We start from the raw sequence: 27,745 nt of genomic DNA on the forward strand, positions 1-27,745 counted from the left end.
ACTCTCTTTAATCCTTGTATATAAAATAGCACCCCAGAACTTTCTAGCCCATACCTTACTTTCTCTCCATAACATGTATTGCCAACCAACATGTATTTATTCCTTTACTCTCCATCTACCCCCTCTAGAATTTTAATCTCCCAGAGAAAAATACCTTTGCCCTTTCTGGTCAGTGTCACATTGCTAAAACAGAGTCTGATATACAGTAGGTAAATAAATATTTGTTGATGGAAGAAATGAATGAGTAGCTTTCACTGAGGCAAAAAAACAAAGGTTATTAAACAAACAAACCCAAAGAGCAGGGGGAGAGGGGAACGGGCAGACATTTGAAGAGGCAATTCACAGAAAACAAAAACACGAATTTTAAATGTCCAGCAAGATGTTCAGGTTCACTCACACTAAAAGAAATGCAGATTCAAATTTCTACAGGGCACGATCTTTCACCTGTGGAATTGGCAAAAATCAAAAAGCTTGTTAGTTTTCTGTGTTAGCAAGCGTATGGGAAAACAGGTCCTCTCAACACTGTGGACGAGCATGAAAATTGGCAGTTGACACAAGGTTTGTGCAGGGGAACTCAGCAGCATCTAAAATTTGAAAGCATGGACTCTTTGGCTCAGCAAATCTCTGCCTAGAAATTTATCCTGCAGATTTATTTGCTCAGGTATACAAAGAGGTGGGTATTCACTGCAGCACTCCTTGTTCCAGTGGTAAAAGACTGGAAAGAACCTAAATGTTCACTAATGGAGAATGGCTAAATATATTATGGTATAGCCTTACAAAGGCAAGCTATAACCCGCAAGAGATAGTTACTTGAGAAAAGCAGCACACAGAACAGTGTGTACTATATGTAAACATTTGTTTAAAAGAAGGAAAAGAAAAAGAATTGTGCTGGAGAAACAAACAGGAAATCAACATGGTATCTCTGGAAAGGAGAAATGGAGCAAGGCAGGAGGGTATCAGGGGAAAGAAGGACACTTTTGACTCTGTCTTTTGTTACAAGCTACAAGACTTTTTATGTTAATTACACTGGCAGTTGTTTTAACTTTTAAGAACAGGTAATACATACACTGGGAGACAAAGACCCAAAGATACAAAAGGATAAACAGTAAAAAGTAAGTCTGGGCTAAAAATACCAAAAAAGCAAAAAGCCCCACAATGAAAGGGGCATAGGAGCCAACTGAAAACTGGGGAGTAATAAGTAAAGTAATACTGGAGTATGGCCTAAAGCAGAAAAGAAATACCCATGAATCCATCATAGCATAAATACATGATAGAATAAATAAATAAAGCAAGAAGAGACAACTTTCCCATGCAGAAGAATTCCAAGTAATTTGTGTGGATACTCTGCCCTCAAGGAGGTGGAACATAATTTCTCAAGTCTTATAGTAAGGGCTGTGCAGAGCGACTTCCTCTCAGAGTAAAATGTGCAAAGAAGAGGGGAAAGAGTAATTTTGCAGTGGAAGCTGATAAGCCCTCCCTCAGCCACAGTGATAAGTCATCTCGAAGGCATGTACCGTCCATACAATGTGATGAAAACGGCACTTTACCTCTGCTTCCTCCCCAAACCCCTGCTTCCTCCCCAAACCCGTAACTCTAGTCTAATCCTAAGAAAGACGACAAGCCCAAGTAAGGGACATATTCTAAAATACCTGATGAATACTCCTCAAAACTGTCAAGATCACCAAAAACAAGGAAAGTCTAGAAAAGTCATGGTTAAAAGGAGTCTAAGGAGATATGATGACTCCGTGTAATGTGGTATCCTTGTGGTGGGATCCTGGAACACAAACGATGTTAGGTAAAACTAAGGAAATCTGGGGTGCCTGGTGGCTCAGTTGGTTGAGCGAGCATCCGACTTCAGCCAAGGTCATGATCTCATGATGAGTTCGATCATCACATCAGGTGAGCTTAAGCCCTCTTGTGAGATTCTCTCTGTCTCTCTCTCTCTTCTCTTTCTGTCCCTTTCACTCTCTGCCCCTTGCTCACTCACGCCCTCTTTCTCTCTTTCAAAAAAAAATGAATGAAAGTTTTTTTATGTTTATTTAGAGAGAGAGTGTGAGCAGGGGAGGGGCGGAGAGAAAGAGAAACACAGAATCCGAAACAGCTTCAAGCTCTGAGCTGTCAGCACAGAGGCTCGAATCCACAAACTGTGAGATCACGACCTGTGAGACCATGAGCCAAAATCTGACGCTCAACCAACTGAGCCACCCAGGTGCCCCATGAATGAAATTATTAAAACAAAACAAAACCAGGGTGCTTGGGTGGCTCAGTTGTTTAAGGATCTGACTTTGGTTCTTGTCATGATCTCACGGTTCATGAGTTTGAGCCCCACATCTGGTGAGCTCTTGCCCTGCTTCAGGTGTGTTCGTGCCCCGCTTTGGGTGAACACAAGCCCCGCTTCTCTCTCTCTCTCTCACCCTCTCTTTGCCCCTCATGAGATTTTCTTTCTCTGCCCCTCACACCTTCTCTCTCAAAAACAAAAAAAAACGCTAAGGAAATCTGAATAAAATATGGACTTAAGTCAATAATACATCAATACTGATTAACTGATTAACAAATGCGAGATGTTGGGGCACCTGGGTGGCTCAGTTGGTTGAGTGTCCGACTTCGGCTCAGGTCATGATCTCATGGTTAGTGGGTTCAAGCCCTGTGTCGGGCTCTGTGCTGACAGCTTGGAGCCTGGAGCCTGCTTAGGATTCTGTGTCTCCTCTCTCTGCCTCTCCCCCCCCCCCTTGCATGCGCTCTCTCTCTCTCTCTCTCTCTCTCTCAAAACAAACATTTAAAAAATTTTTTTAAAAATGTGAGATGTTAATAGGTGTTAATACAGGAAACTGAGTTTAGGGGATATAAAAAAATCTATGTACTCTTTTACTATCTTTGCCATTTTTTTTTTTTTTTTTACATCTATGACTGTTCTAATAGTAAGTTTAGGGGCACCTGGGTGGCTCAGTTGGTTGAGTGTCTGACTCTTGATGTCAGCTCAGGTCATGATCCCAGGGTTGTGGGATTGAGCCCTGCGTGGGGGTCCATGCTGGGAGTGGAGCCTGCTTTAGATTCTCTCTCACTCTCCCTCTGCTCCTCTCTTCCCACCTCTAATTAAAAAAAAAAAAAAGAATAAAAAATAATCAAGCTTATTTTTTAAATCTTTCCAAATATGTATGTCTCCTTTCTTCTAACTCCATACATCATATAAATTTCTCTGAACTTCAACCTACCCATCTTGAAGTAAGGGACCTGTTTATAATCTTTCCCACTGCGATCAGTAACAACACTCTCATTTAGTGAACGTCCAGTGTGTACTCAATTCTGTGCTAAGTACCCTCTGTCTGCATCATTCTATGTAACCATCACAATGAACCTGGGGGCTGGAACTGTCATTTTCTCTGGAAAGTGGAAACCAGCTAAAGACCAAATTCACAGAGCTGGTTGGTGGAGACCAAACTTAAACTCTGATCTGTCTGATGAAGAAGGCTCTTAATCTGTGTTCTTCACTGGCTCAGGCTCCTTCTTCCTTCTGTGCCACTAGATATGTGCTCCTCACCTCAAAGTCTGTTGTGGAAGACGTGCCTTCCCAACAAACGGCGTGTAAGGAAGCATTCTCCTTGATTGAGTTCTAATATCTGCTTCTAAGAGTTTCTGATCAGAAAGGCATCACCGATAAGGACAGCAATAAGTTTTTGAGCACCTACTCTGTGCCAGGCACTGTTCTAAGAAGTTTGTGCTAGTTAACTTAGTGAATTCACACAGTAATACTAGGAGAACCCATTAAAACTCCATCTTCAGACATTGCTGATAGGAATGTAAGATAGTGCAGCCACTTTGGAAACTAGTTTGGCGGTTCCCCAAAATGATAAACTAAGAGTTAAGAGTTACCATAGGACCCAATAATTCCAATCCGGGGAACATACCTAAGAGAATTTAGAATGCGTTCATCTTGGGGCGCCTGGGTGGCACGGTCAGTTGAGCGTCCGACTCTTGTTTTCAGCTCAGGTCATGATCCCAGGGTGGCAGAATCAAGTATGGATCCTGCTTGGGATTCTCTGTCTCTCCTTCTGCCCCTCTCCCCTCTCTCTCTCTAAGGTAAAAAATGTGTTCGGGGCGCCTGGGTGGCTCAGTCGGTTAAGCGTCCGACTTTGGCTCAGGTCATCATCTCGCGGTTTGTGAGTTCAAGCCCCGTGTCGGGCTCTGTGCTGACAGCTCAGAGCCTGGAGCCTGCTTCGGATTCTGTGTCTCCCTCTCTCTGCCCCTCCCCTGCTCATGCTGTGTGTCTCTCTGTCTCTCAATAATAAATAAACGTTAAAAAAATTAGAAAAAAAAATGTGTTCATACCAAAACTTGTACACGGATCTTCACAACATTATTCATAGTAGTTAAAAGAAACAACTTAAACATCTGCAACTGAAGAATGGATAAACACGATGTGGTACGTCCATATAATGGAGTACTGTTTGGCAATAAAAAGGAAAGTAGTACGGATGCAAGCTACAATACGGATACACCTTGGATACTTACAATGCTGAGTGAGTGAAACCAGTCATAAAAGAGTGAGTGACTTATATGGTATGTGAGTTATATCTTAATAAAATTGTTTTTAAAATCCTCCATTTTAGGGGCGCCTGGGTGGCTTGGTCGGTTGAGCGTCCGACTTCGGCTCAGGTCATGATCTCACGGTCTGTGAGTTCGAGCCCCGCGTCGGGCTCCGGGCCGATGGCTCAGAGCCTGGAGGCTGCTTCCGATTCTGTGTCTCCCTCTCTCTCTGCCCCTCCCCTGCTCATGCTCTGTCTCTCTCTGTCTCAAAAATAAATAAACGTTAAAAAAAAAAAATTAAAAATAAATAAATAATAAAAAATAAAATCCTCCATTTTCGGAGCACCTCTCTCTTTGCTAGATGGGGTGCTGCCCAATTCAGCAATCATTTAATAGATCCAGTTAGATCTTCAAATTAAAACGAAAAAACCCTCCATTTCACAAATAAACCGTGGTGCACATATAAGCCCGTGGCTCAAGCTTACGTAGCTGCACTTCGGAGCTCATCCAGAACAAAGAACTGCATTTCCAAATAGCAGCCTCAGGACAGTGAAGTGATTTCGTGTTTTCCTCAGCATTGACAGTCTTTCTGGATTCTTCTTTTCCCTCTGCCTGAGGAGCTCCTGAGTTGGGATTAGGACGTGTGGGGATGGTTCAAATGGCGCACGGTGGTTATGAGGACAGGCCCCAAGAGGCAGCCCTGGGGATTCCTGTCCTCCAACCTTTTTTCTTTTTGAGGCATGTACGGTTGCTCCTCCCAGTCCACACATGTCAGCTTCAGGAAAGCTGGGACTTTTGTTTACCTCTGTATCCGCAGCCACTATTCAGTGCCTGGCATGACGAAGTGAGAGTGGTTGAAACAATAAAAGGCAGTTCAGACAAGTGAATCCATTGAGGTAAGAGGTGGGTTTCTGACTTGGGTGCTGATAACAGAGATGGAAATGGATTGGGCTGGAGAGCACAGCATCAGATCTAGGAGATGACTGGGTATCTGAGTTACTTGTGGGGGGATCCAGGAGAGATTGGATATACATATCTAGAAAGTATTATTCTTCTGGGGCGCCTGGTTGGCCCAGTCAGTTAAGCGTCTGACTTCAGCTCAGGTCATGATCTCATGGTTCATGAGTTAGAGCCCCTCATGTGGCTCTCTCCTGTCAGCAAAGAGACGGCTTTGGATCTTCTGTCCTCCTCTGTCCCTCCCCCATTCACACATGTGCACATGCCCCCACCCTCTCTCTCTCAAATAAAGTAAACATTAAAAAAAAAAAGAAAGCATTTTTCTGAGAGTTTCACACCCAAATGTTTATGGGGGATCAGGGAAGTACCCTCAATAGTGACAATGGCTCGTTCCTAAACAATAGAGTGGGGGAGACAGTGGCAATGTGGAAAGATCATGCCCCATCTCAAGGGGCAGTCATAGGGAAAGCAGGTATGGCGTCAACGGATTTTTAGATTTTTCTAAAGAAGCTGAAAGCGAGGACTGCCATGTGAAATCTTGTCTACAAGCCAAGTTTCTTCTTCTGGTCAACCTGTTTGTGACTTGTTGGAGCGATCTAGGCTTGAGTCTTCCCTAGAAGTCTTGGGTATGTACAGTGAGTGACAGTAGAGAATGTCAGACGCATCTCTTCTAAGGCGATGGATACAGTGGGACAAGACAATTCTGGGTGGCTTGCGGGGGAGCCAGCGGCTCTAGCTGGGTTTAGCCACTTGGACTTTTTTTTTTTTTTTTTTTTAACATTTTTAAAGTGTATTTATTTTGAGAGAGTGAGCACAAGCAAGGCAGAGGCAGAGAGAGAGGGGAGAGAGGATCCCAAGCAGGCTCCATGCTATCAGCACAGAGCCCGATGTGGGGCTCGAACTCAAGAACCGTGAGATCATGACCTGAGCTAAAGGCAGACGCTTAACCGACTGAGCCACCCAGGTGCCCCTAGTCACTTGGTTTTCAATGATCACATCAAAAAATAATGTTAAGTGTAAAAAAGGAAAATTAGGACATTTGAAAAATAGTACATTTCACAGGATCCCATTTTTTTTTTTTCACGGTATTTTAAGCTTCTAGCTAGAAAAATAACTGGGGGAATATACTCCTGACAATTAGCAGCAGTCATCTCTGAGGGGTGATATTATGAGGCACTTTCCCTCTGTAGTATGTATTTGCATTTGTTTTATAGTGACCACACATAAAAATTAGTGTTTAAAAAAACTGCAGATCTTTTTCTAACACAACTACGCAAGTACACGTACGCGTACGTAAACACACGGAAATGGGCCTGAAGAACGTATATCAAATGATCGCGAGTGGTTACCTCAGAAAAGGCATGGGGCTTGCGTGGGTTGGCAGGTGAACGGGAAATTTAGTTTTGCCATCCTTCTGTCTGGTTTGAACCCGTATAGTATGTACCCCTGGGTTATATAAAAATGTGTGAAAAACGTCAATGCCCAACACCCCAATTCATCCATCTACAAGTAAAAGAACCACTCTCCCAGGTGGGAAGGGGAACCTTCCAGGACATGTCCTGTCTTCAGTATTGTCCTCCCTCATCCCTCCCTGACCCAATGCCCCTTGCCCGCCGCCGGATGACCCCCCCCCCCCCCACACTGAAAGAGCAGCCAAGGGGCCTCATTGTAACACTCATTTTTATATAAATATCCGCAAGTCATGTTACAGAATAAGCCCCACCGGGGAAAAAAAGTCAACGTTATGTTTTTGTTAAATTGACCCCTGCCTTCTAGGTTGGGCCCCAGCCTGGGGGCGCCTGCTGCTTTGGGAAGGCTGGGACTGCTGCCGAGAGGCTGCTGAAGAAGCTGCCTGTGTGGCCCACCCCCGGGCCGACCCCCTTCTTTGGTGTGTGGTACATGGTGACCTTCTCTGCCCCCCACCCCCCCAGCCTAGGGCAGGATTCTGGGGAACAGGGTTCTGGGGAGCAGGGCCCAGGAGTCCTGGGGGCACTTGGAAATGGAGTAGGGGGACTGAGCCACTAAGAGGTGGAGTCTGAAGCTTAGAGATTTGAGCCTTTTGGGAATGGTGGCACACAGAGGTAACAGGAACAAGTTGGGGGGGCGGGGGGGACCTGGGCTGTTAGCCAAGCAGGAAGCGTTTGCCCTTCTTTCCAGCCTAGGTACCCAGGTCCCTTCCCCTGTTGCTCTGTCTCCTGCTGACTCCATATTTCCAGGGATAAGCCCTGGGTTCCTGCCTGTCCCCTCCCAGCTCTTCCCTCTACAATCCCCCCTCCCCCCACAGAGAGGCCAGAGGCTAGGAACACAGCACCAGTCTGAGGATTTAATTAACCAGGAAGGGGGGTTATTGGGAGGGGCACCCCTGTAAAAATGTACAAAAGGTCTGGGGGGCTATGTGGAAGGGGAGATAAATATGTACATGGAACCCCCCTTCCGTTAGCCCCTCCTCCCCCAGCCCTGAGAGGGCATGAGGACTTGGGTGGTAGGTGAAGGGGAGGGGGGGCACTTTGGCCTCTGGCTTAGTGAGCCCTTGGGGAGGCAGGCCAAGGGCCTAGGGGCCCTCAGAGGGGGCGATGGTGTACCTCAGGAGATCATGAGCTATGACCTCTGAAATGACCCCCACTCTCATCTCTCACATGTACACACACACGCGCGCGCACACACACTCACACACACACCCCTCTCTCTAGAGGATTGTGACCTCTGCCCTCCCAGTGACCCCAAGGTCCATCTGATGCTTGATCTTGTGGGGGTTGGGGCTTCTGCTCCCAGGTTCCATGACCTCAGAGATGGCTGGTGAGGTCATGACCTCTGCCCTCTAGCCCTGGCTTGAAACCTCAGCTCTAGGACCTTGTCAAAAGGAAAGGGGGATGGAGCTTGGCCCCCGCCCCTCCCCTTCCCTCACCTGTCAGCCCGGGCTGGGCCAGGGGCCCTAGGTGGGGAACTAGGCCGGGGGGCGGGCACAAGTGGAGGTGGTGCCCCCAAAAGGGCTCCTGGGGGGGTCTTGCTGAGAAGGTGAGGGGTTCCCGGGGCCGCAGCAGGTGGCGGTGGCGGGGCCAAGCGGCTGTATAGCAGGGGGTGGGCAGGCTCCAGACCGTAGAGGCGGGCGGCAGCCACAGCCCCTGGTCCAGTCAGCTCCTCGCCAGCCTCATAGAAGCGGGGTGGCCTAGCAAGGCGAGGGGGCCCTGCCAACCAGGTTGGCTCCAGAAAGCCAGCGCAGCGCTCTGGGGGACTAGGGCCCAGAAAAGGGGGTGGCCGGGGCCTCTCAAACAGTAGGTGAAGGCCCTGAGGCCCGGTGGTGGCGGCGGCGGCGGCGGCGGCAGCGGCGGCGGCGGCGGCGGCAGCGGCGGCGGCGGCGGCCTCCTCCTTCCGTTCTTCCTTTACCCGCACTGATTCCTTGGCCGGTCTGGCCCCTTCCTCGCCAGCCCTGGCCTTGGGAGTAGCAGGAGAAACTCGGAGCTGGGGCCGTGAGAAGGGGAGGTCCCTGTGGGAAAGAATGGAGGTACTCCAGTGGTCTGACCAGGCTGCGACCAGACCAGGCTTCGGGGAGGGAGGGCCAGGGGTGTGGGCAGTGGGGGGGGTGGGGGGGTGGAGGGGGGGCGGGGAAGCACACCTGTCTTTCTCCTCCTTGGTGATAGAGGGCTCTCTCCGCTCCACAGGCCGCTCCTTGTCTGAGCCTGGAGTCCGGGCGGCCTCAGGGGGCCGGACCCAGGCAGGAAAGGCCAGAGGACTGCGGTGCAGGCGGCCCCATGGGTCTGGCGGGGAGGCGAAGGCTGGTGGAGCCCCTGGGCTTTCTTTCTGGGCAAAGACGGCGCCGGAGTCTAGACAGAGGGCGAAGCAGGGAGTGACAGGAGCCACGAGGAGGAGGCCCCACTCAGGGACAACCCCCCCCTCCCCAGCCCACTGCCACAGCCACCCACCCGCCCCACCCCACCCGCACTCACTGAATGTGGGGCTGCCCAGGCCTCCAAAGGCCCCGTTGGAGAGGGCAGCCAAAGAGGCGAAGCTTGTGGGACGCCCAAAGGGATCTGTGGGAGAAAAGGGGAATGGTCAGAGCGTCGGTAGCCGGCTCTGATCAGGCACCAAGACTGGCAGGGAAGAGGCAGCTTATTAGCAAGCAGGCCCCAGAGCTCTCGGCCGCTTGGGTCTTGGTTTTAACCACCAGGCGCTGAACACCTCCTTAGGCCTGGCAAGGCACTAGGCTTTGACATGCATCGTGTTGTTTAACCTCACAAACAACAAGCCCCACTAGGCAGACAGGATCACTCCCACTTAAAGATGAGGAAACAGGCTCAGAGAAGTGAAGTGACTTGCCAACGGTCATCTAGCCAGTAAATGGTACCCCCAGCCCAAGGCCTCTCTGACTCCAGAGGTCAAGGTCTTACCCCACAATCCCCCGACACCAGCCACCCAGACTGGCTCTAGAGCAAACCATTCACCCGAAGATCTCTGCTGGCTTCCTCCCACCTGACATGCAGGGCCTTTCCCAACCTGACCCTAACTTCATGCACATAGCCAGTCAGAACAACTAACCTACCCCGCTAGGGGAACGTGTCACAACTTCCTCTTCCAGGAACACCTAATCCTATGCTATCAGGCTCAATTCCCTTGTGTCTACACAGACCCGAGTTAAATCTCCCCACGAAGCCTGACAAGACTGCTAGGAGCCAGCGACTACGTTCTCACCTGGGCGTGCACAGCCTTCCTCCACCCTCCTCTCCCAGGTGGCACACTATACCCCCTACCACTGGCTATTTCAGAGACAGTGTCTGAGGTGGCAGAGATTGGCAATCGCTTCTCCCTTCCCTATCCCACTTCACAGGTGACAAGATCAAGGCTCAGAGGGGTTAGAGTAACTCGCCCAAGGTCACGAATCAAGTGGAACCAGGCCTACCCCCATTCCAGCCGCCTCTCAAGTCTAATTTCCATCCCCAGCTTGAGAACTCCTGAAGTCAGGGACAAGGCCTGGGTTGCCCAACATGCCCTTGGCTCTTACCAATGTGGGTGCTGGGGCTCAGAAAGGTTCCGTGGGCCCCGGGAGCTGCGGTGAAAGGGTTGGCTGCAGCGTGGACGGCACCTGGGGCAGAGAGGTGGGAGATTCTGGTGAGGCTGAGTGGGCGCAAGGTGGGCCTTGGGCTATAGACAGGGAACCTCAGGCCCTGAGAGGGCTGGCCAGACTCACCAGTCGCAGTGAAGAGGGAGGCGGCCGGGTGGGAGAGCTCCTGCCCAGGGGGCAGGGCCCCATAGGGCCCCGGAAGGCAGGGCAGGAGGTCGTTCCGAAAGTCAAGCTTGTGGGAGTCGCCCTGCGTGGGACAGGGAGAGGGGTGGTGAGTGAGGAGCCAGGTGAAGTCCCGCTCTTGCTCTTCCACCCCTAGGTCCCCTCCAAGGGCTGGCGGGCGCCAAGAAGGGGCTTGGGTGCCTAGCCTCTGCCTCTCTCAGAGCCTTCTCAGACCACCTCCCCCTAGGTAGCCAGACAACCTAGTACTAACTGTGAAAATGCTCAGGCAGTGACCGGGACAGAGCCAAGCAATTCGGCCAAGCTCTGCCAAAGGCAGATGCCCAGGGCTCAGGCTGGCCCACTCTCGCTCTCCCCAGCCCTCCGGCCCCAGTACCTTCATCTTTTCCTGGTGTCTCAGGATCATGTAAGCCACGCGCACGTGCATGGCACACCACTTCCCTGGTTTCTGCCGCCCCAGAAGGATAACCAAAGGGAAAGGGAAGGAAAGAACGTTCACTCATCGCCCACTCCAGGCCTGGTCCTAGGCCCAGCCTTGCCACACAACATCCCCACTCATCATCCCTACAACTGAGGGATGACTAGGTTCATTTCACAGCCTAGGAAACTGAGGCTCAGAGAGATAAACTGTCTTGCCCAAGGTCCCACGGCCAGTTACATCAGAACCCAGGTCTGTAGCTTGTAAGCCTTTCCCTTTCTGCTGTTCCACATCTGGCTGCCTCCATGTCTTGGGCTTCTCGCTCATTCCCAAGCAAGACCCGCCCTTAGCCAAATACCCTGACACCAGCCCGCAGCCTCATGCAGCCTGAGGTCCTCACCAAACTCACCCTCAAAGGTGGCCGGAAATGGTCGGGGATCTGGGGATGGCAAAGCAGAGATTGGCGGCGATTCAGACCTGTTTACTGTCTTGGGCACCTCGTCTCCACAGTCCCCAATCCCCACCCAAACACCAGAGCACTTGTGTGGCTCCCTCGGGCCTTGCCTGCCTCTGTCAAGACTGATTTCCCCATCTCTCCCACTCTGGGTATCTCCCCTCCAGCACTAAGGTCTTGAACCAGGCCCCAAGGACGTGCCCCTGCTTGGAGGACCGGGGAGTGAGGAGGCAGACAGGCAGCTTTCTCAATCTCAGAACCTATCCTACTAACAGCTTTACATAGTGAGACTCTGCTGAAGATTCCTCTAGTAAAAAAAACCTTTACTGCTGCTAAAAGAGATCGCAAAATCTCTGGTCTAGTCTACCCTTTAGGAAACACATCCTGTGCTTTTCATGATATTCCCAGAGCCGTGGGCTCTAAGGCTGCTCCCTGTGCCACTTCACAAAGGAGCAGCTTATCTTTTCATTCATTGTTTTATGGACAGGACTTCCTGGTGTGATGTCACTTGAAAAAAAAAAAAAAAAAGGATTTTGTAACTTGAAAAATTAGAAAACTCCTACAAAAACTACTCTCCTAGTAAGCTCACTTCTGGGACAACTTCATGAAATTTCCTATTCCTCATGCATGGTAAACCTTGTCCTTTACAGAAATTCCCTCTCGTGCGATTCTCAGGGATGCCCCTGATCGTGTATTAAAGGCAGGGATCAGTCGTTCACTTTCAATCAACCCTGCTCTCCCTCAACAGATATTCTAGTTCCCCCAGGACCTGCCTTGGCCCCCCTCACCTGTGTCCCCTTTTGGGGAAGCCCGCTCGGCACTGGCCCCAGTCGTGGTGGCAGCTCGGGGTTCGTGCTCTGGGAAAGGGGAGTGGAGGGATCAGTCAGGAGAGCTGGCGCCAGGCATAAAAAGGGGTCTGGAACCAAGCTGGGGGCTGGGACAGGGAGGGTGCATTGGCTCTGAAGAAATCTAGGTCCACAAGGGGAGGACAGGAGAATGGGTGTGGTTTTGGGGAACGGAAGAAGGTATGTGGATCCGGGGCGTCTGGGTTTGTACAGGGTGGGAGGTGGTGGTATTTGGATTGGGAGCTCACCTTGGGCTGGAAGGCCCCCTGCAGGGAGCCAAAGGAGACAGCCGGCGGGAGGCCCGGAGGGAGGCCGGGCACTGCGGGAGGGAAGGCCGTGTACGGCTGTGGAGAGAAGGGGACTAGTCCAAGCTGGGGGTGGAGGGGCAGCCCACGTCTCGTCTGCCCATCAATCCTCTGGCCTCCACCCTAAAATCCCCCAGGGAGCTCTCCCAGGCTCAAGGCTCTTGCTTTTGAAGCTGAAGACTGGATCCCCAACAGTCAGGGCCACACGCATTGATGCATCCATCACATAACACACCACACACACACACACTCACATTATGCCGGAAAAGGCCTTCCATCTTTCCTGGATATTTCTCAAACTAGGGAAGAGAAGGGAAGAGTAAGCTGCCAGCCAGGGACCCATGATCTTCCCCTGGAAGCCACACCCTCCCCCCAAGTCTCTGAGCCTCATCACCAGCCCAATGAGGAGCTCACCATGTGGGGGCCATGGGGTGGCAGCAGGCCCGGGGGATAAGGGGTGAAGTGCTGGTGGGTGTGCTGGTGGGTGTGCTGGTGCTGGTGGTTGTGCTGGTGGAACTGGAAGGCCAGGGGCCGGGCGGAGCCCCCTGCCCCCACCACCTCGGGGCCACCCTGGGCATTCAGGTAGCGAGAGTTCAGGTCCTGGCCGATCAGGTCCTGCTCTGTGGGAGGGGAGGGGGAGAAGGCTTTAATATCTGTCGCCACCAGGTCAGCCTCCTTGGGCCCAGGTGACTGGCCTTCCCTTCTGGCCTTTAGCCACTCCCTCCTCAAGCCCTGATGTCTGCTGAGGTCCAGCTGCCCCAAAGCCGACTGGGCCCAAGCCCGGGGCCATGGCCCCCCACCCCCCGGCCAGGACCCCAAACTCACCAGAAAGGGCGTTAGCGGCTGAGGCCCCAGGGTGCCCTGGCACCTGCAGCAGGGGTGGGGGTGGGGGCAGGGTGGGGCCAGGGGAGAACAAGGAGGGGTGGGGGGGTGGTGGGGGGGGCCGCAGCCCAGGGGGGGGAAAGCTGTGGGTGGACAAAGGCAGGGGCAGTGAGGGCGTCGGGGGCCGGTGGGTGAGCTGCGCGGACGAGGAGGAGGCAGATGAGGAGGAAGAGGACGAAGAGGATGATGAGGGGGGAGGCTGAGCCACGGGAGGGGCCGGGGCCTTGGGGGGCGGCCGTGAAGAGCTGGGGAGAGAAGTGGGGAGATGAGTGAGGGGTTGGGAGGTGCCAGCTCTGACGGGAGGGGGTCAGAAGCCTGGGCGATACCTTGACCCTGGTTCTCCAACATGGAAGGTGGTAGAACCCGGCCCCCAGGACCCCCACCCCCGCCCAGGGAGCCCATCCTCAGACTGAGGTACCTCCCACACCCAGCGACCCCCACGCTCTCCCTCTCCAGATCTCTTCCACACAGCTGCCCGGACGTCTCTGGCCACATGACTTGCCCTTTTCTGACTCAACTGCAGCACGAAACATGTCGTTCACTTTGCCGCTTAGTTACAACCTAAGCCACCTGGGTTCCCACCCTAAGACAGTGGAAGCAGCACCTCCCTGGCCTGGCCTAGGAGTCAGGTGACCTGAATTCTAGGCCCGTCTTGCCATTGACACCCTGGGTGACCTTGAGCAAGTCACTGCCCCTCTCTGAGCCTTAGTTCTCTCAAGAATAAGAAAAAGAACGATAATGAAAATGACAACAATAGAACAGCATCGATAATGATAATAATAGTGTCAGTGATTCTTACCCTTTAACAAGCACTTACTGTAGGTCAAGTGCTGGCACCTGCTTTACATGCTAATCCAAATCTCCAACATGTCACACCACCTTCCCAACTGCTGCTGCGTCCGTGCAACCACCTGTACCATTTACTTCTTTCTTTAATTTAACTCTTTCTTGGCTTTTCACTTAGCCTCGCCCAAGCCACACATGTGAAATCAAGGGTTTGAGATACTAGTCATGTTTTTCTAAAGCAAGTAACAACTGAAAAAAATTTACTCACGTAACAGCTCAAATTATCTCACGCACCACTGACGATGCACGTACACACTTTGGGAAACACTGCATTAACTCATAATTAATCCTCACAATAGCTTTGTTAGGATGAAGGTACTCTTGCTATTTCTTTTTACAGGAGGAGGAAATGGAGGCTCAGAGAGATTAAGTGACTTGTCAAAAATCACACAGTCACTATGTGGCAGAGCAAGATTTTGAGTCCAGGTCTGACTGACACCAAAGCCAGCACCCTTAATCATCATGTCAGCATTTCCCAAAGTATGTTCTGAAGAACAGTATTCCTAGCAGATGTGCCCTGCAAGAAGGTCTCACCAGCAAATAAAATTGAGAAACGGCACAAAGCGGATTTCCCTGCATGTGAATGTAGGGTGGAAAGGTTCTGGTAAGTCCCGCAAGCAAGTAACTTCTTTAAATCTGTTTCACCCAGCGTCTCTAAAACTTTTCAGCCTCGGAATCCTTTCTTCAAGTCACATCCCACAGGTACCATCCCATGTCCCAGCCACAGAATGCAGGGGTTGGCGCCAAAATGACCAGGTCCTTCCAGATCAGACCAAACCCCTGGACCACTCACCTGCCAGTGCTGAGGTCCAGGCTGCTGCCATAGGGAGAAGTGCGGAGGCCGAAGGGCGAGACCCGAAGCTGCAGCTGGGGCTGGGGTGGGGGTGGCAGACTGGGGGCGGCCGGCAGGGGTGCAGGGGGTGAGACAGGAGGCCGAGGGGCCGGTGCAGGCGGTGGTTCCTTCGGGGGGAAAGGCACTAGCAGCGGGTCGGGCCCTGGGGGCTGTTCCTGGCTCCGCTCCAGGCCCGACACTTTAGGGACTACGGAGAGTTTTGCTTCACAGTTCCCATTGAAGGCGCCGTGGGGGCCCGAGGCTGTGAGGACAGGACAGCAGACATATTCAGTTGAGGCCCACGCTCACCCAACTTCCCTCCCTTGTCTCCAGCCCCAGCCCTTGAGACCAACCTTTGCTGGTTGAGACAGTAAAGGATGGATCGAGGTCATCATCGGAGACCTGGGGAAGAAGGGTAGGGACAGGGTCAGGTTCTGCTCAGGAAGGCTCTAACCCAGGAAGGCTAACAGCCTCTAGAGCCTGCTAGGAATAAGTGATGGTAATAAGTCTATTTCACCAGCTTAGCTAAAATCCAGCAAAGACTATGGGCTCCAGAGAGCCTATCCTTGGGAAAAAGGGTAGGATAGCTGAGCCTGAAATTAGACCAGGAGAACTGAATCAAGGTAGAACTTACATAGCAAAGAAGTAGACACATCAAAGCAAAAATGTTAGCGATCACTAACTGCTGGCCCACATGTCTACCTGACTTACAGATCAGTTTGGTCCACAAGTGTTAGCAAAATCTTTGAAAATTAATTGCTGATAAATGCAAGACGTCCTCATAAAAACTCAGACTTGCAGGTTCTCTTAAAAACTGGCTCCTATTCTTGCATGAAATTAGCTAGAACTAGACAGTGGTCACCTCCTTTAAGACAGACAAGAACTCTCTGGTTCACCACAGCCCCTGTCCAGCCAACTTTTTAAGCTAAAACAAGACACACATCAGGGAATACAAACTCAGTTAGTCATAGGAGTAGAGCATCAACTGCTACAACACATTATTTCAAAACAAGCACGTCAAGCCTGATGCAAAAACCGAAATCTAATTTATAAGACTTGTTCTGACACTGACCACAACAGTTTAGAATCTTCACTGCCATAATCTCTGCTTGGGACTCTAATCTGTGAGAGCAGACTAACTGCTAGCAGGAAGGACCAGCTTAGTTTCACAGTCACCTAGGATTTCTGTGGAGAACCACTGGTATCTCCAAGGGCTTTGAAAAACGTGGGATTACCAAAACATGGGCTTTCTAATCTTTGGTCATCTGGCGCTAGTTACTAAAGAAAAGAAGTCATTTACCCTCTCAATCTCCCTCCCCCTCCCCACATGCAATCCTGGCCCACCCTAACCTATGTTCCCCACTCAAGGGGAGGCTCTGTCTGCTGCACATAGGAGACCTTTAAGCTGCAGTACATTTTACAAGTTGTAACACTGCCCACCCCACAAGTTCTACCCCCACTCACCCTCTCGTCCAGATCGCTTTCTGCATCGCACTGGGGAGAAGGAAAGACAGAGATGTCACAAGAGGGAAGAAGAGTGGGGCCCAAGGTAGAGAGGGGACTTCCAAAGAGGAATTGAGAGGGGAGGGACCAGTACAGGTGGAGAGCACTTACTATGTATCCAGCTTCCAGAGAATGACGGGAGGAGGCCTGAGAAAGACCAGAGTCCAGAGGTAAGGGAGGCTGACTGGCAAGGCCTTTGGATAAAGTCTAAACTCCCCAGCAAAGAACTCAAGGTCTTTCATGACATGCTCAATCCTTTTCCAGCTACTTCTCCTGCTAGTGCCCACCGTTCCCAATGTTCTATCTTCCAAATACATTCTCACATCTCTGTGTTTTTGCTCAAAACAACTTGGCTCGTTTCTTCTCTTAACACAATTATGACTATCCTTCAAGGCCTGACTAAGACATCCTAGGGGGCTTTCCCTAACCACAACCCTCCTCCCATCCCCCAGGCAGAATGAGTGGCTTCCTCATGTGGGTTTCTACAGCATCTCTCCCAGACCTCTGCCTTCTACAGCTTCTCAGATTTTGGTCTAGGTATTTGTTCACAGATTGTTTTTTTCTTGGGAGATTACTACTGCCTCAAGAGAGAGGGCTGAGACCCTATCTAATTCATTTACGATTCAGTGAAATCTCTTTGATACAGCTCTGAATTATCAACGTGTCTGAAACAGAGCCAGCCAAAAGCAGAAAAGTCTGACTATAGGAATGTCTCTGTCAGACCCGGAATGAGGAGTAGAGGGCTCAAATTTGCTCTGCCTTCTTTGCCCTTAGAAAATAAAATCACTGTTTACGATGGGCAGTGGCATTACTGATGAAAAACAGGTCTATGTGAAGGTCGTTCTGCCCAGTTTTAAACGACAAGGATCTATGACAAGCTCACCTCTTTCCTTCTCCGTTTATTGGGCCATTTTCGGGCCCGATCCCCAGAGGGCCGGCCAGGCTCCCGATCAGAGCTGTCCCCTGGCTCCCCAGTGGCCCCACTGGAGCCCCCCCTCTTCCGCTTCCCAGAATGCTTCAGCCGATGTTCCAGTCGCTCTGGGGGCTGAAGAGATGCATCCTTCTGTGGAGGAGGAGGTGGGACTAAAGTAGATGGAGAAAGGAAAGCTCCCGACCTCTCTGGGGGTGACCAGGCTACCAAAGTGGCTCTCAGACCAGATAACCTGGTTGGTCCCTGGAGACTAACTCTACCTCCTCCCACCCCAGGGTGGGGCAGAGGCCTGGCCAGAGGAGCCGGTTGCTCTGGTTTGGGGTGCCAGCATTCCCCCCTCAACTCCACCCACTCCAGGCACGATACCCTTCTCCCTGCCCCTCTGAAGCCCCCAAAGGTCCCCAGCCCCACCAGGCCCCACCTGCAAGGCCTCAAGGCTGGCGAAGCTGGCGATGGCGAAGCCATCGATCAAGTCCTCCTCTTCTTCTTCCTCCTCCTCAGGCTCCTCCTCGGCCTCCCCGTCGTCTGCGCCCCCCTCCTCCTCCTCCTCCTCTTCCTCCCCGCGGCTGCCCGAGCCGGCAGGCCGCTTCCGAGCTCGGGGTCGCGGGGGCCGAGGCCTGGGACGGGGCCGCCGTCGTCTCGGGCCTCCGGGCCGCTCTCCAGACGAGGCTGACGACCAAGGCCTGGCCGGCGGTGGCGGCGACGAGGACGACGAGGAGCCGCGCGGGGCGGCCAACAGGGCCCGGGGCGCGTCGCCGCCGGGACCTCGGCGGCGCCGCTGCTCCCGGTCTCGGTCTCGGCGCGAGCAGCGCCGCCGCCGCCGCTCCCCCTCAGCGGCCCAGCCCGGGCCCGGAGCCGCGGCCGCTGCCGTCTCCATGGCGACCGCCCTCAGCGCCGCATCCGGAGGCGGCGGGGCCCGAAGCGACCTGTCCGCAGGCCCGGGGTCGCAGGCGCGGCGCTGGCGGCTGCACAGGGACGAAAAGGCCACGGCTTCCCCTTTAAAGCAGGATCTACTGGCCCCGAGCTTGCCCCAAGGCCAAGGCCCGGGGAGCCGGCGCCGCCCCCGGGGCGACAAGCCCGAGGGCCCCCCCTGTGGGGCCGGCGGGGCCGAGACGCTGAAAACGGGGCGGCCGTCCCTTTAAGGCGAGGCCTCAAGTTGTCCAGCCCCTGACCCCTTTAAAACGACCCGATGGTGTCCAGCCGGCCTAGTGCAGTGGCCGCCCCCTGCCAGGGGTCGAGACAAGTCTCCCCGAGGAAGAGGAAGGGCCACCCCTTTAAAAGGGACCGAAAGCTCGCCCCGAAACGTAGACCTCCCCTTTAAAAGTGTCTCAAGTCCTCCGGCTAAAAGAGGCCACCCCTTTAAGGAGTCCAGGGTCCTCCAAACAGCAGGCCGCCCCTTTAAGGGCCCGGGAGTTAAGTTTCTGGTCCTCCACAAGCGGCCACTTCCCCTTTAAGCTGATTTTAAAGGACTTCTTGCGTGGGAGAGAAACGGCGGTGAGAATCCCCACTCGTTCCAGCTCTCCCAACAGCACAGTTCTCAATTTGTCAAGCTTCTGTTCGATGGCTTCCCCTTTAAGGCTGCCGATGTAGTCTGCCGAGTTCAGTGGCCGCCCCTTTAAGGAGATTTAAAGGGGCCTCCTCCAGGCCCAGCTCTTCCAGCCTCCGCCTCCGGTCGCCATGAAAGGCGAGGGGGGGGGGCGGGGCCGCGGGTCCAGCCCTCCAAAGCCCCGGATGTGAGGCAACGGTGACGGGTAGAGCTTCTCTGTCTGCCGACATAAAAGTCTCTTCCTCCTTTCCTCCGTCTCTGCCTGACTTGCGCCGTAAGGGATCCGGAACAGCCGTTGGGCAGCGGGGTAGCTCCAGCGCACCCTCCTGTTGTCTCCTTTGGAGTCCTGGGCCTCTTCTTCGTCAGGACTTCCCTGCCCCTCCTCCCTCTTCCTCCTCAGCCTACGCCTCCTTCCTCTCTCGGCCTCCTCCCACACTCCGCCCCTTTCCCCTCACCCCTCCACAAGCTTAGTCGTTGATAGGTTGAGAAGTGTACGTCAAGGCGAAGGGCGGAGTCAAGCTCCGGGGAATGGGTAATATGTAACCGCCCTCAAATCTTGGATTGGGTATACGTCAGATTAGCCCCGCCCTTCATCAGGTCTTGTGACTAGACTGGTTAGAAGTAAGCGCTTGGGGCGGTCCCTCAGGTGACCCCGCCTCTTCCTGCTCTCTGTTCATTGGCCCGTCTTCAGACAGCGTCGAGACTAGGAGCCAGGAGGTGGTGCGCAAGTTCTAGGAGGCGGTTGGCCGCTGGGCGGCGTGCGGCCGCGGAAAGTGCCTCTCGAAAGCAAGTTACGTCGCCTCTCCCTTTCCGCCGCTTGCCTTAAGTCCACAGGCCGCCTGGCTTTCTCGCGCACGCGCGTTGGCAGTACTGTTGAGCGGCTGGCAACTCAGCGGGATCCCCTCGGTGCCGGGTGGCTCGAGCACGCGGCATGCCTTGCGAGCACCAGACGCGCTAGAAGGAAGCTGCGTCCTCATTATCGTTTCATTGCGTGGGAGAGTGGTCTCCGCGTGCTAATAGGAAACACTTTGCACTTGTGTGCCGGCCACGGCCACTTTCTCACATATTAACTCATTTGACAGTAAGAGTTCTTTTAGGAAGGTACTGATATTAGCCCCGTTTTACAGAGGGGGAGGGGAATTAATACACATTGAGTTTCCTACACAGGATTTGGGCTCAAGAAGCCTTACTGTGCTCTTAGCCACTGCTCTGTTCTGGCCCTAAGTTACCAAAGATGGAGAATGCCACTTCTGGCCTCTGCTTGCCTGGGTTAACCATTTTAACAAGGACATCTCATTACACATTCAGCTTCCTTCCTTTACTTACAAAAAAAAAAAAAAAAATCTGTACCTCCAATGTGGGGCTCAAACTCATGACCCCGAGATGGGAGTCACGTGCTCTACCAACTGAGCCAGCCAGGTGCCCCAGCTTGCTTGTGTGTAAAATGGGTATAATTCCCTCTCATAGTGCTATCTGCAGGGCAAGTACATGACAGGTTGTTGTAGGTGCTCAATTACAGCTGATTACTCTTATGTCTTGAATCCAGAAGCAAATCCTGGCCTGCATGTTCAGAGGAATTCAGGGCCATATTGATCAAGGCCTTGGTCCACTCTGGGTCCTTCAGTCTCCTCCTTGATGTAAGTGAATTTAGAGAACCCTGCCCAGGGTTCAGAGTCAGTATCTTCTGGAACAGATTCTCAAGTATCCCTCCACACAGGAAAATTCTTAAATCAAGGAAGTATGTCCGATGACCATTCCCCCACTTCCCGTATCAAACCCTCATTGCCTTCCCTGGCACCTCCCCCATTTCCCAGTCTTTGGGAGCCAAAGTAAAAACATCAGCTGGTACTGTCAGTCAATCTCAAACTTAGCCAGAGACATACAAAAGAATCAGAAACATATTGAAAACTTTACTAGAAATATAAAGAAAAAAATATAACTGCCTTAGATGCTTCAGGATGGACGGACAAACAGATGGAGCTCCTAGGTCCGATGGGGATGCTCCCTATCCACTTCCTCCTCCTCCAGGAGTGAGGCATCCAGCTCCTCCAGCCGCTGCTGCAGCAGAGGTCCCACATCTGGGCTGGGGGCCAGGTTGGAGGTAAGGGTCCTGCCAGCTGCAGCCCGGACTCCACGAGATGGCCGCCGGGATCGAGGAAGGCTGCTGTCCCGAAATTCTACAGCCCGCCGAAGCTTCTTTGAGCTGGTGAAAATCAGAGTCCCGTTGCGCTCCCGGGGCTCCTCAAAGATGGTTTCAAAGGTCCTGGACCAGGCAGGGAGGGGTGCTGGTTACCAGCGTGGCCCCTGGTTCCAGCCTTCCCTCTATTACCCCCAAGCCTTCAGAGTTTCTCACCTCCTGGTTGTAGGTGACTGATAATTCTTGTTGGTATAAATTTCTTCTAAGCTGAACTCCTTCTTGTTCAACCTGGGAGCAAAGAGCAGAGGCCATTGAAAAACCCAGGGCCATTGTGCCCTGAAAAAAGGATAAGCAAGGTGTGGTCTATATTTTAGTTTCTGGGACACACTGAGGCCAGGAGTGCTGCCTGAGACAGACATATAGTTCTAAGTGCAAACCATGTTCAGACCAAATTGACTCCTCCCTGAGAGAAGACAGAGCCCCACTTCAGAGGGTCCAAGCCTACACCTATTTGGCCAAGGCAGCTGCATGTACAATGAGCCACTCACCTGATTGGTCGAGGCAGTCCCATTGGTGTAAGGTTTGGCTGAGGACGGACTGGTGTCCTGCGTATTCTGAATCGAGAAACCTTTCCCATGGTCTGCAAAACAGGGCAGAGGATAAGGGTGCAGCATGGACTCAGAGTCCCACTTGTCTCCTCCCCCCATCTCTACTCCTACCTTGGTCTCAGGGTCTGAAAGCACCTGGTCCTCTGAGGCCCTTGGCTCCTTCCCCTTGGTTGAGCCCAACCTGCCGATAAGGTCAAGGCTCAGGGACAAATAATATTCATAGCAATATCCCCATCTCCTGCCCACTGGATAGTAGGGAAGGAGGCTGGGCCCAGACTGTGGCCAGGGCTTTAAGAAGGGTTTATTGAGAGCACTACCTGGGTTCTGCAGGTTCAGAGAAGGAGGAAGTAGATGCGGTGGACGAACAAGATGTGATGAGGGGAGGAGAGCCTCCCGCTCCTCCAAGAGGGAAGACCTCTTTCCGGAGACAGGGCCGAGGGGGTGGTGGGGCTCGGGCCATCTCTCCACCACCCACAGTGTGCCGCCGGAGCCGTGACCGGCTCGGGTGGTGTGGAGCAGGGGGCCAGCTGCAGGTATCTGGGCCAGGGGGCCCCAGATCGGGGCAGGAGTGGCTTCGGCCCAGAGAGGGCTTAGAAAGAGGTGCTGGGGGATTGTGGTCTTGGGCCCGCCACTGGCGGATAGGGGGCCGGGGACTGACAGATGCAGTGTCCTCAGTAGCCCCAGACTGCTCAGCCTCTGAGATGGCAATCTTCAACTCCAACTTCATGGGAGGTGATGGGGGTGGGGGCCGTGGGGCTTTGTTGGGTGTGAGGAAGATGTCAGCAAAGCTCTCCAGCTTGGAGCGGACGGAACGGAAGAGGGGAGCCAAGCCCCAGGGACTGAGGCGGGGGCGTAAAAGGCTGGACGGCGGTGGGATCGATGGGGGCTCCAGTACAGGATCCGGGGCTAAGGAAAGGAGAGGCTCAGATGGGCATTCCTCAACTGCAGGTGTCTAAGCCCTACTTCAGTAGCCTCAGCTCCTCCCCCAAACACTAAACTTTGCCCACAGAAGTCTAAGCCCACCCCTAAAAAGCTAAGTCCTAAATTGAGGAATTGAACCTCAGACCTCTGAAGTCTACACCCCAACTTCACACACTGAGCTCCCTGAGGGGAAGGAGTTAAGCCCTACCCCCACCTTTGCCTCTGATACTTTTAAACTCAGCTAGGATTTTCCAGAGCCCTAAATCTCATCCCTCTGAGTCCTTACCTCCTGGTGGGCTCTCCAGAGGGTCTTCAGGCAAGGCAGATGGCTGGAATGGGGGATCCAGGTCCCTGGACGGAAGCATTGGCTGGTGAACCACGGTCATGGGCTTGGCTCTGGGGTTAAGGGGAAGGTAAAGGCTGAGGGAGCTTCCAGGTCCAGATCCCACCTGAGCCAGCACCTCCCCTGTCCCTTAAGGCTTCTGAAGGTGCTACAAGGAAGGATTGGACAAGTAAATTCTGATGCCCCTAACTCTAGTTGCCTGGGTAACAGGTGTTGCCTGGACATTTCGATAATTCCTTCCCCAGCCCTCTCACCTTCTTGCTGGGATGATGAAGTTGGGAGTCTCATCAGCAAAGCCCTGGGTGTAAACAAAGAATGTTTTGGGGGAGGCAAGGAAGCCCCCTTCAGCCTTCTTAGCTACCCACATTCCGACCCTCTCAAGTCTCCAAAGGCCTGCCGGGGTTCACACCAAAGACTTTTCCATATACGTCTTTCCTCGATGTCTTCCATCTAAAATAATATTCTCCTTACTCAGAGCAAAAGCTACCCCAGCTGAACGAGCCCTGACATCCTTACCCCAAAATACTCATACCTCAGCTGCGGGTCTTGAGCTGGCAATGTCTTCTAGCATCACCACCAGAGTAGGCTGGGGGGCCCAGTCCACCTTTTGTGAAGGGCCTTCCTCTGGGCCAGGGGTTGTCCTTGATCTCCGTCTCAGGGTAGAAGGGGGCCGGTGGGTGCGGCTCAAGGGCTCTCGGCATAAGTGCAGTGGGTCGGGAGGCCTAGAGAGGACACAGGAATATCAGAGGGGTTCAGTTGTGTCCCGTTTACCCTCTATCCTGCCATGCTCACCTGGTCTGCGAGGACCACGTAGCCTGTTGGGATGGCGAGGCAGGCGGCTGGTTTCGGACAGAATCTCGGCGGTTGCTGCGGTGTTGTGGGGTGGTGGTCTCTTCTTGGGGCACCAGGGGAACCTAATTGAGGAGAAAGTGTCAAGAGCAAGGTGATGGACTGAGGTCAGACTGGACAGGGCCTCCCTGAACCTAACAGTGCCCTGTGCCATCAAAGTGACAGAGACTGTGGCTAGAATTCACTTACGAACCCAAAGAAGTGAGTTGAACTGAATCAGGGGCCAGATATTACAGTGTCCTGAGCTGCAGTAATCTCACCCTGGCTATTTGGCGAAATGAAAGGGAGAGAGTAACCTTGGGTGAGTCACTGCCCTATTTGGGGCTTCAGTTTTTTCTAATCTGTGCAATGGAGCCAAAGTCCTCAGCCTGCTTCCCAAGGATAGCTTAAAAATTTGCCCGGGAAGAAAGCAAGGGTTTCTCATACTTAAGAGTGTAGAGATGTGGTTGCAGCCCAACAGGGTTGATGGTGGGGCAGGCGAGATTCTACCACTGAACCACCAATGCTGGGTTGATAGTGGGGAATGGGCACCAGAGACTCTGCCCAAATCTAGGTTGGATTGAGAGCTAAGCAGAACTCTAGTATTAGTGAGACTGCCTGAGCAGGGTGTGAGAATGAGGTATCTGGACCTCAATTATCCTCACTAGTGATCTAGTTTCACCTTGGTACTGAAGAGAGGACCTGAAGAAGAAGGGGCCTTTCAGTTCAGGGGGCTCACCATACGGGCAGCCATAACATCTTCCAGCACTACAGCCAGGACCCGCCGAGAGGCCTTTTCCAAGGGCGAAGGGGCTGCCAGAGACTGCAGCCTCGGCCGTTTGGGGCTCCTGGCTCCCCATAATGCTCGAGCCAGGGGCTGGCGGCACAGACGTGGCCGGCCAGGTGGGCTGGAGGATGAGAGAAGCAGAAGACAGTCGCCTGGGTCTGTCGTTAGTTCTGTGGTTTCCCCGGTACGGTCGCCAGGCTCCCCGTTTCCCGTGCTCAAGACAGGCGGGCGGGGTGCGCTCTCACCTGGAGTCCCCGGGCAAGTCCATGGGGGAAGCGGCGGCTCCGGGGAGTCCCTGGGGGATCCCAGGCTGCAGCCTGGGATGGGGGGGGAGCGGGGGAGCGGGGAGTGAGGGCCAGCCCCTCCCCTGGGGCTCCGCCCTTCATGGTCCGCCCAAGGCTCCCGGTAGCCCACAGGCCGGGGCCCTGGGGCGTAAAAGGGCGCCCCCGGCTGGCCGTCCGGAGCGAGTGTCTTCCCGCTGCCGTCGCCCGAAATCAGTGGATCACCCGCGCCCAGACTGGCACTTCCCGGGAGAACCTGGCTTGCAGCGGCCCCAGTTCTCCCACGGCCCCGAGCCTCCTGGTGGGGCCTTTGTCCCTTTAGAATCCGCCCTGAGATCCCCCGGGATCAGCTGGGATCCCGGTCCTGGGAGGCTCACTTTCTGCCGGATCCCTCTGCACTCCTCATCCACTGCCAGCGAGTGGCCGAGAACTCAGAAGCAATACTCTCACACACCGACGGCACCCCCCGCCCCACCAGATCCCCTACACTGGATCCCTGTGGAAAGAATCCTACAGCGCGGTTCCTCCAATCAGACGCCGCGAGGATCCTCCTCTCCCTGTAAGTTTGGGCTCCGCAAAGCTCCACTCAGACAGGGGCAGCCCGAGCTTGAGCATCACGAACTCAGTCCGGATCCCCGGGGATCCACTGTCAAACAGATACCCCCTTCACTCCAATCTCGGGAGGTCCCACCCACCGACCCCATCCTCCACCCCTCCCCGGCTCCCCGCCCAGTGCTCTCCCCAGCCCAGGACCAGATGGTTCAAATGTTTCCTTCCCTCCCTCCTCCCGCCCTCTCTCCAGCCGCTCGGTGCCCTCCCCCGCGCGCCGCTCACCGCCGCCTCCCGCGGATCCCGGGTCTTCGACGGCTCCCACCTCCGGCTCCTTTAAAACCAGCCTTACCCAGCACTGTCCAACCGCCGAGGGCCTTCTTCTCGGAGCCTTCGGGCGCCGCCCAATCGCCAATCCCCGTCTTCCGGGGTGGTGAGAAACTAAGTGAAGCCACCTGGCAGCCATCTTCCCTAGGGGCAAGAAGCCAAATTGGGCACCGCCGCCATTATAGTTGAGGGCAGGTAGCTCTGTCCTCGAAGAACCGAAGTGGACCGGATGGAGTCGTTTTGTGAAGGCCAGTCAGTGGCCGAAGACTATGCCAAGTTTCTTGAACTACTGAGGCAGCTGTAGTGACTAGAGTGCCGCCACGTTTTTTAAGGGCATCTTCCGGTTTTTTGTTTTTTTTTTTTTTTTTGGTTCTCAGGCCAATAAACGTGAACTGAGTTGCTAGCGACAAGTGAAATTCCCAATTTCCTAGAGAGGCCTCATCGAGGGCGGTTCCGGTTACCCTCCGGGATTCCTCAGCCGGGTTCCCACGTCGCTGAGAAGATCTGGGGAGGGGCTAGGGGCCAGAGACTAAGGATAATGCCACCTCCAGCTCCTGTGTTTGCGCTATGTCCCGGAGAGACTGCTGGGCTGGGCCAAAATTGGGAGGAGGCTGGGGCGTTGACCTTCCTGGAGGTGTGGGGGTTTCTACGGCGCACGCCGAGTGTTCAGTATAGGGGCGCCTTTGCAGGGGACCAATAACCCACCTTGGCGTGCTCCGTAGGGTCCGGCAGCTTGCCTCTCTGTTCCGGGCTCCCACTAACCTTCTTTCAAGAGGGGCCTGGAAATAGCCCTTAGTAGTAAGGGATCGAGGGTGCATTCCCACTGCTTGGGAGAGTCTGCATCATGCAACCTTTACCAGGAGTCGGGCTATTAGTGGGGAGGAAGTGGGCAGGTACTAGCTTCTTGAACTGTGAAGCGGCTCTCACCGCGTAACCAGAGCCTGTACCTCCACTAGTTCTCCTTCCCCAGAATTTCCTCGTCCAAACCAGTACCTAATTTTCTTGGTGGAATAAGAAAGCCTGAAGCCTAGAATCCTGGGTCTGAGATGAAGGTGCAGCCCAACCCAGCAGAATTCTGCCTTCTGGGACTTCGTGATAAACGTATTGACATAGTGAGAATGATATGGAAAGAACAGACTCAGCAAGAGCCGGTGTGGAAAGTGAAGACTCCCCCACTCTGTAAGCAAGGGCTCATCCAGATAGCTCTCCCAAGCCTACAGCAATTCTCTTTGTAACACAAGGCCTGCTGGGTCCTCTGGAAATCCACGATGAGGCTTCTGGTGTTGGGGGAACAACAGCTTTTCCAGTGGGAAGTGTTCTCTCTTCCCTGGATGGGGGCTGGCTGTCTGATGATGCTTGCAGCTGTGAGTGCTTGGAGATCCTTCTCAACCTTGTTGAGTTGAGAGGCCCTCTGTAGGCTCTCACTTTCTTAAACAGGTGCTTCCCCAGCCCCAAGGCAAGAAAAGCGCTCAAGGGTAGAGCATGCCTGATCAGAGTTTTGATTCTCTGGGTCTCCTGAAGAAGTCAGGCAATGGCAAAGGACATAGGCTTAAGGAAAAGATCTGGGTCTGAGAATTTGGCAGGGACGGCCCAGCCCTAAGACCTAACTTGGGGTGCTGGCGTTTATCAAATTGAAGTTTAATGTAGACTGTGGTGTCTCGGCCCTAAGCTCAGGTCAGCAATAG

General features: G+C 53.5%; 2 protein-coding genes across 4 annotated transcripts; both read right to left on the bottom strand.

The window, feature by feature from the left end:
* Positions 1–7,143: 7,143 nt before the first annotated feature.
* Positions 7,144–20,110, bottom strand: FBRS (fibrosin). Its single transcript, XM_042921790.1, has 18 exons — positions 18,155–20,110; positions 17,686–17,865; positions 16,914–16,949; positions 16,764–16,793; positions 15,653–15,701; positions 15,261–15,561; positions 13,565–13,866; positions 13,154–13,359; positions 12,994–13,038; positions 12,683–12,778; positions 12,378–12,446; positions 11,545–11,574; positions 11,094–11,165; positions 10,664–10,784; positions 10,478–10,558; positions 9,426–9,509; positions 9,095–9,302; positions 7,144–8,965 (listed from the first exon to the last, which is right to left on the bottom strand). The coding sequence occupies exons 1-18, from the start codon at positions 18,608–18,610 to the stop codon at positions 8,383–8,385; spliced, it is 2,949 nt and encodes a 982-aa protein (XP_042777724.1). The 5' UTR covers positions 18,611–20,110; the 3' UTR covers positions 7,144–8,382.
* A 1,059-nt stretch (positions 20,111–21,169) lies between these two features.
* PRR14 (proline rich 14) lies at positions 21,170–26,938 on the bottom strand. Of its 3 annotated transcripts, XM_042922398.1 has the most exons (13): positions 26,766–26,932; positions 26,019–26,204; positions 25,149–25,220; positions 24,856–25,024; positions 24,081–24,202; positions 23,821–24,010; positions 23,543–23,586; positions 23,232–23,296; positions 22,342–22,930; positions 22,136–22,205; positions 21,965–22,056; positions 21,633–21,704; positions 21,170–21,542 (listed from the first exon to the last, which is right to left on the bottom strand). In XM_042922398.1, exons 1-13 carry the CDS (start codon positions 26,876–26,878, stop codon positions 21,263–21,265), a joined length of 2,064 nt encoding a protein of 687 aa, XP_042778332.1. In that variant the 5' UTR covers positions 26,879–26,932; the 3' UTR covers positions 21,170–21,262. The 3 variants fall into 3 exon arrangements, with proteins under 3 accessions (XP_042778332.1, XP_042778333.1, XP_042778331.1); XM_042922399.1 differs by lacking the exon at positions 25,149–25,220 and having other exon boundaries at positions 23,232–23,341; positions 26,766–26,938; XM_042922397.1 differs by lacking the exon at positions 26,766–26,932 and having other exon boundaries at positions 23,232–23,341; positions 26,019–26,200.
* Positions 26,939–27,745: the final 807 nt, after the last annotated feature.

The sequence above is a fragment of the Panthera leo genome, chromosome E3, assembly GCF_018350215.1.
Source record: "Panthera leo isolate Ple1 chromosome E3, P.leo_Ple1_pat1.1, whole genome shotgun sequence".
NCBI lineage: Eukaryota > Metazoa > Chordata > Mammalia > Carnivora > Felidae > Panthera > Panthera leo.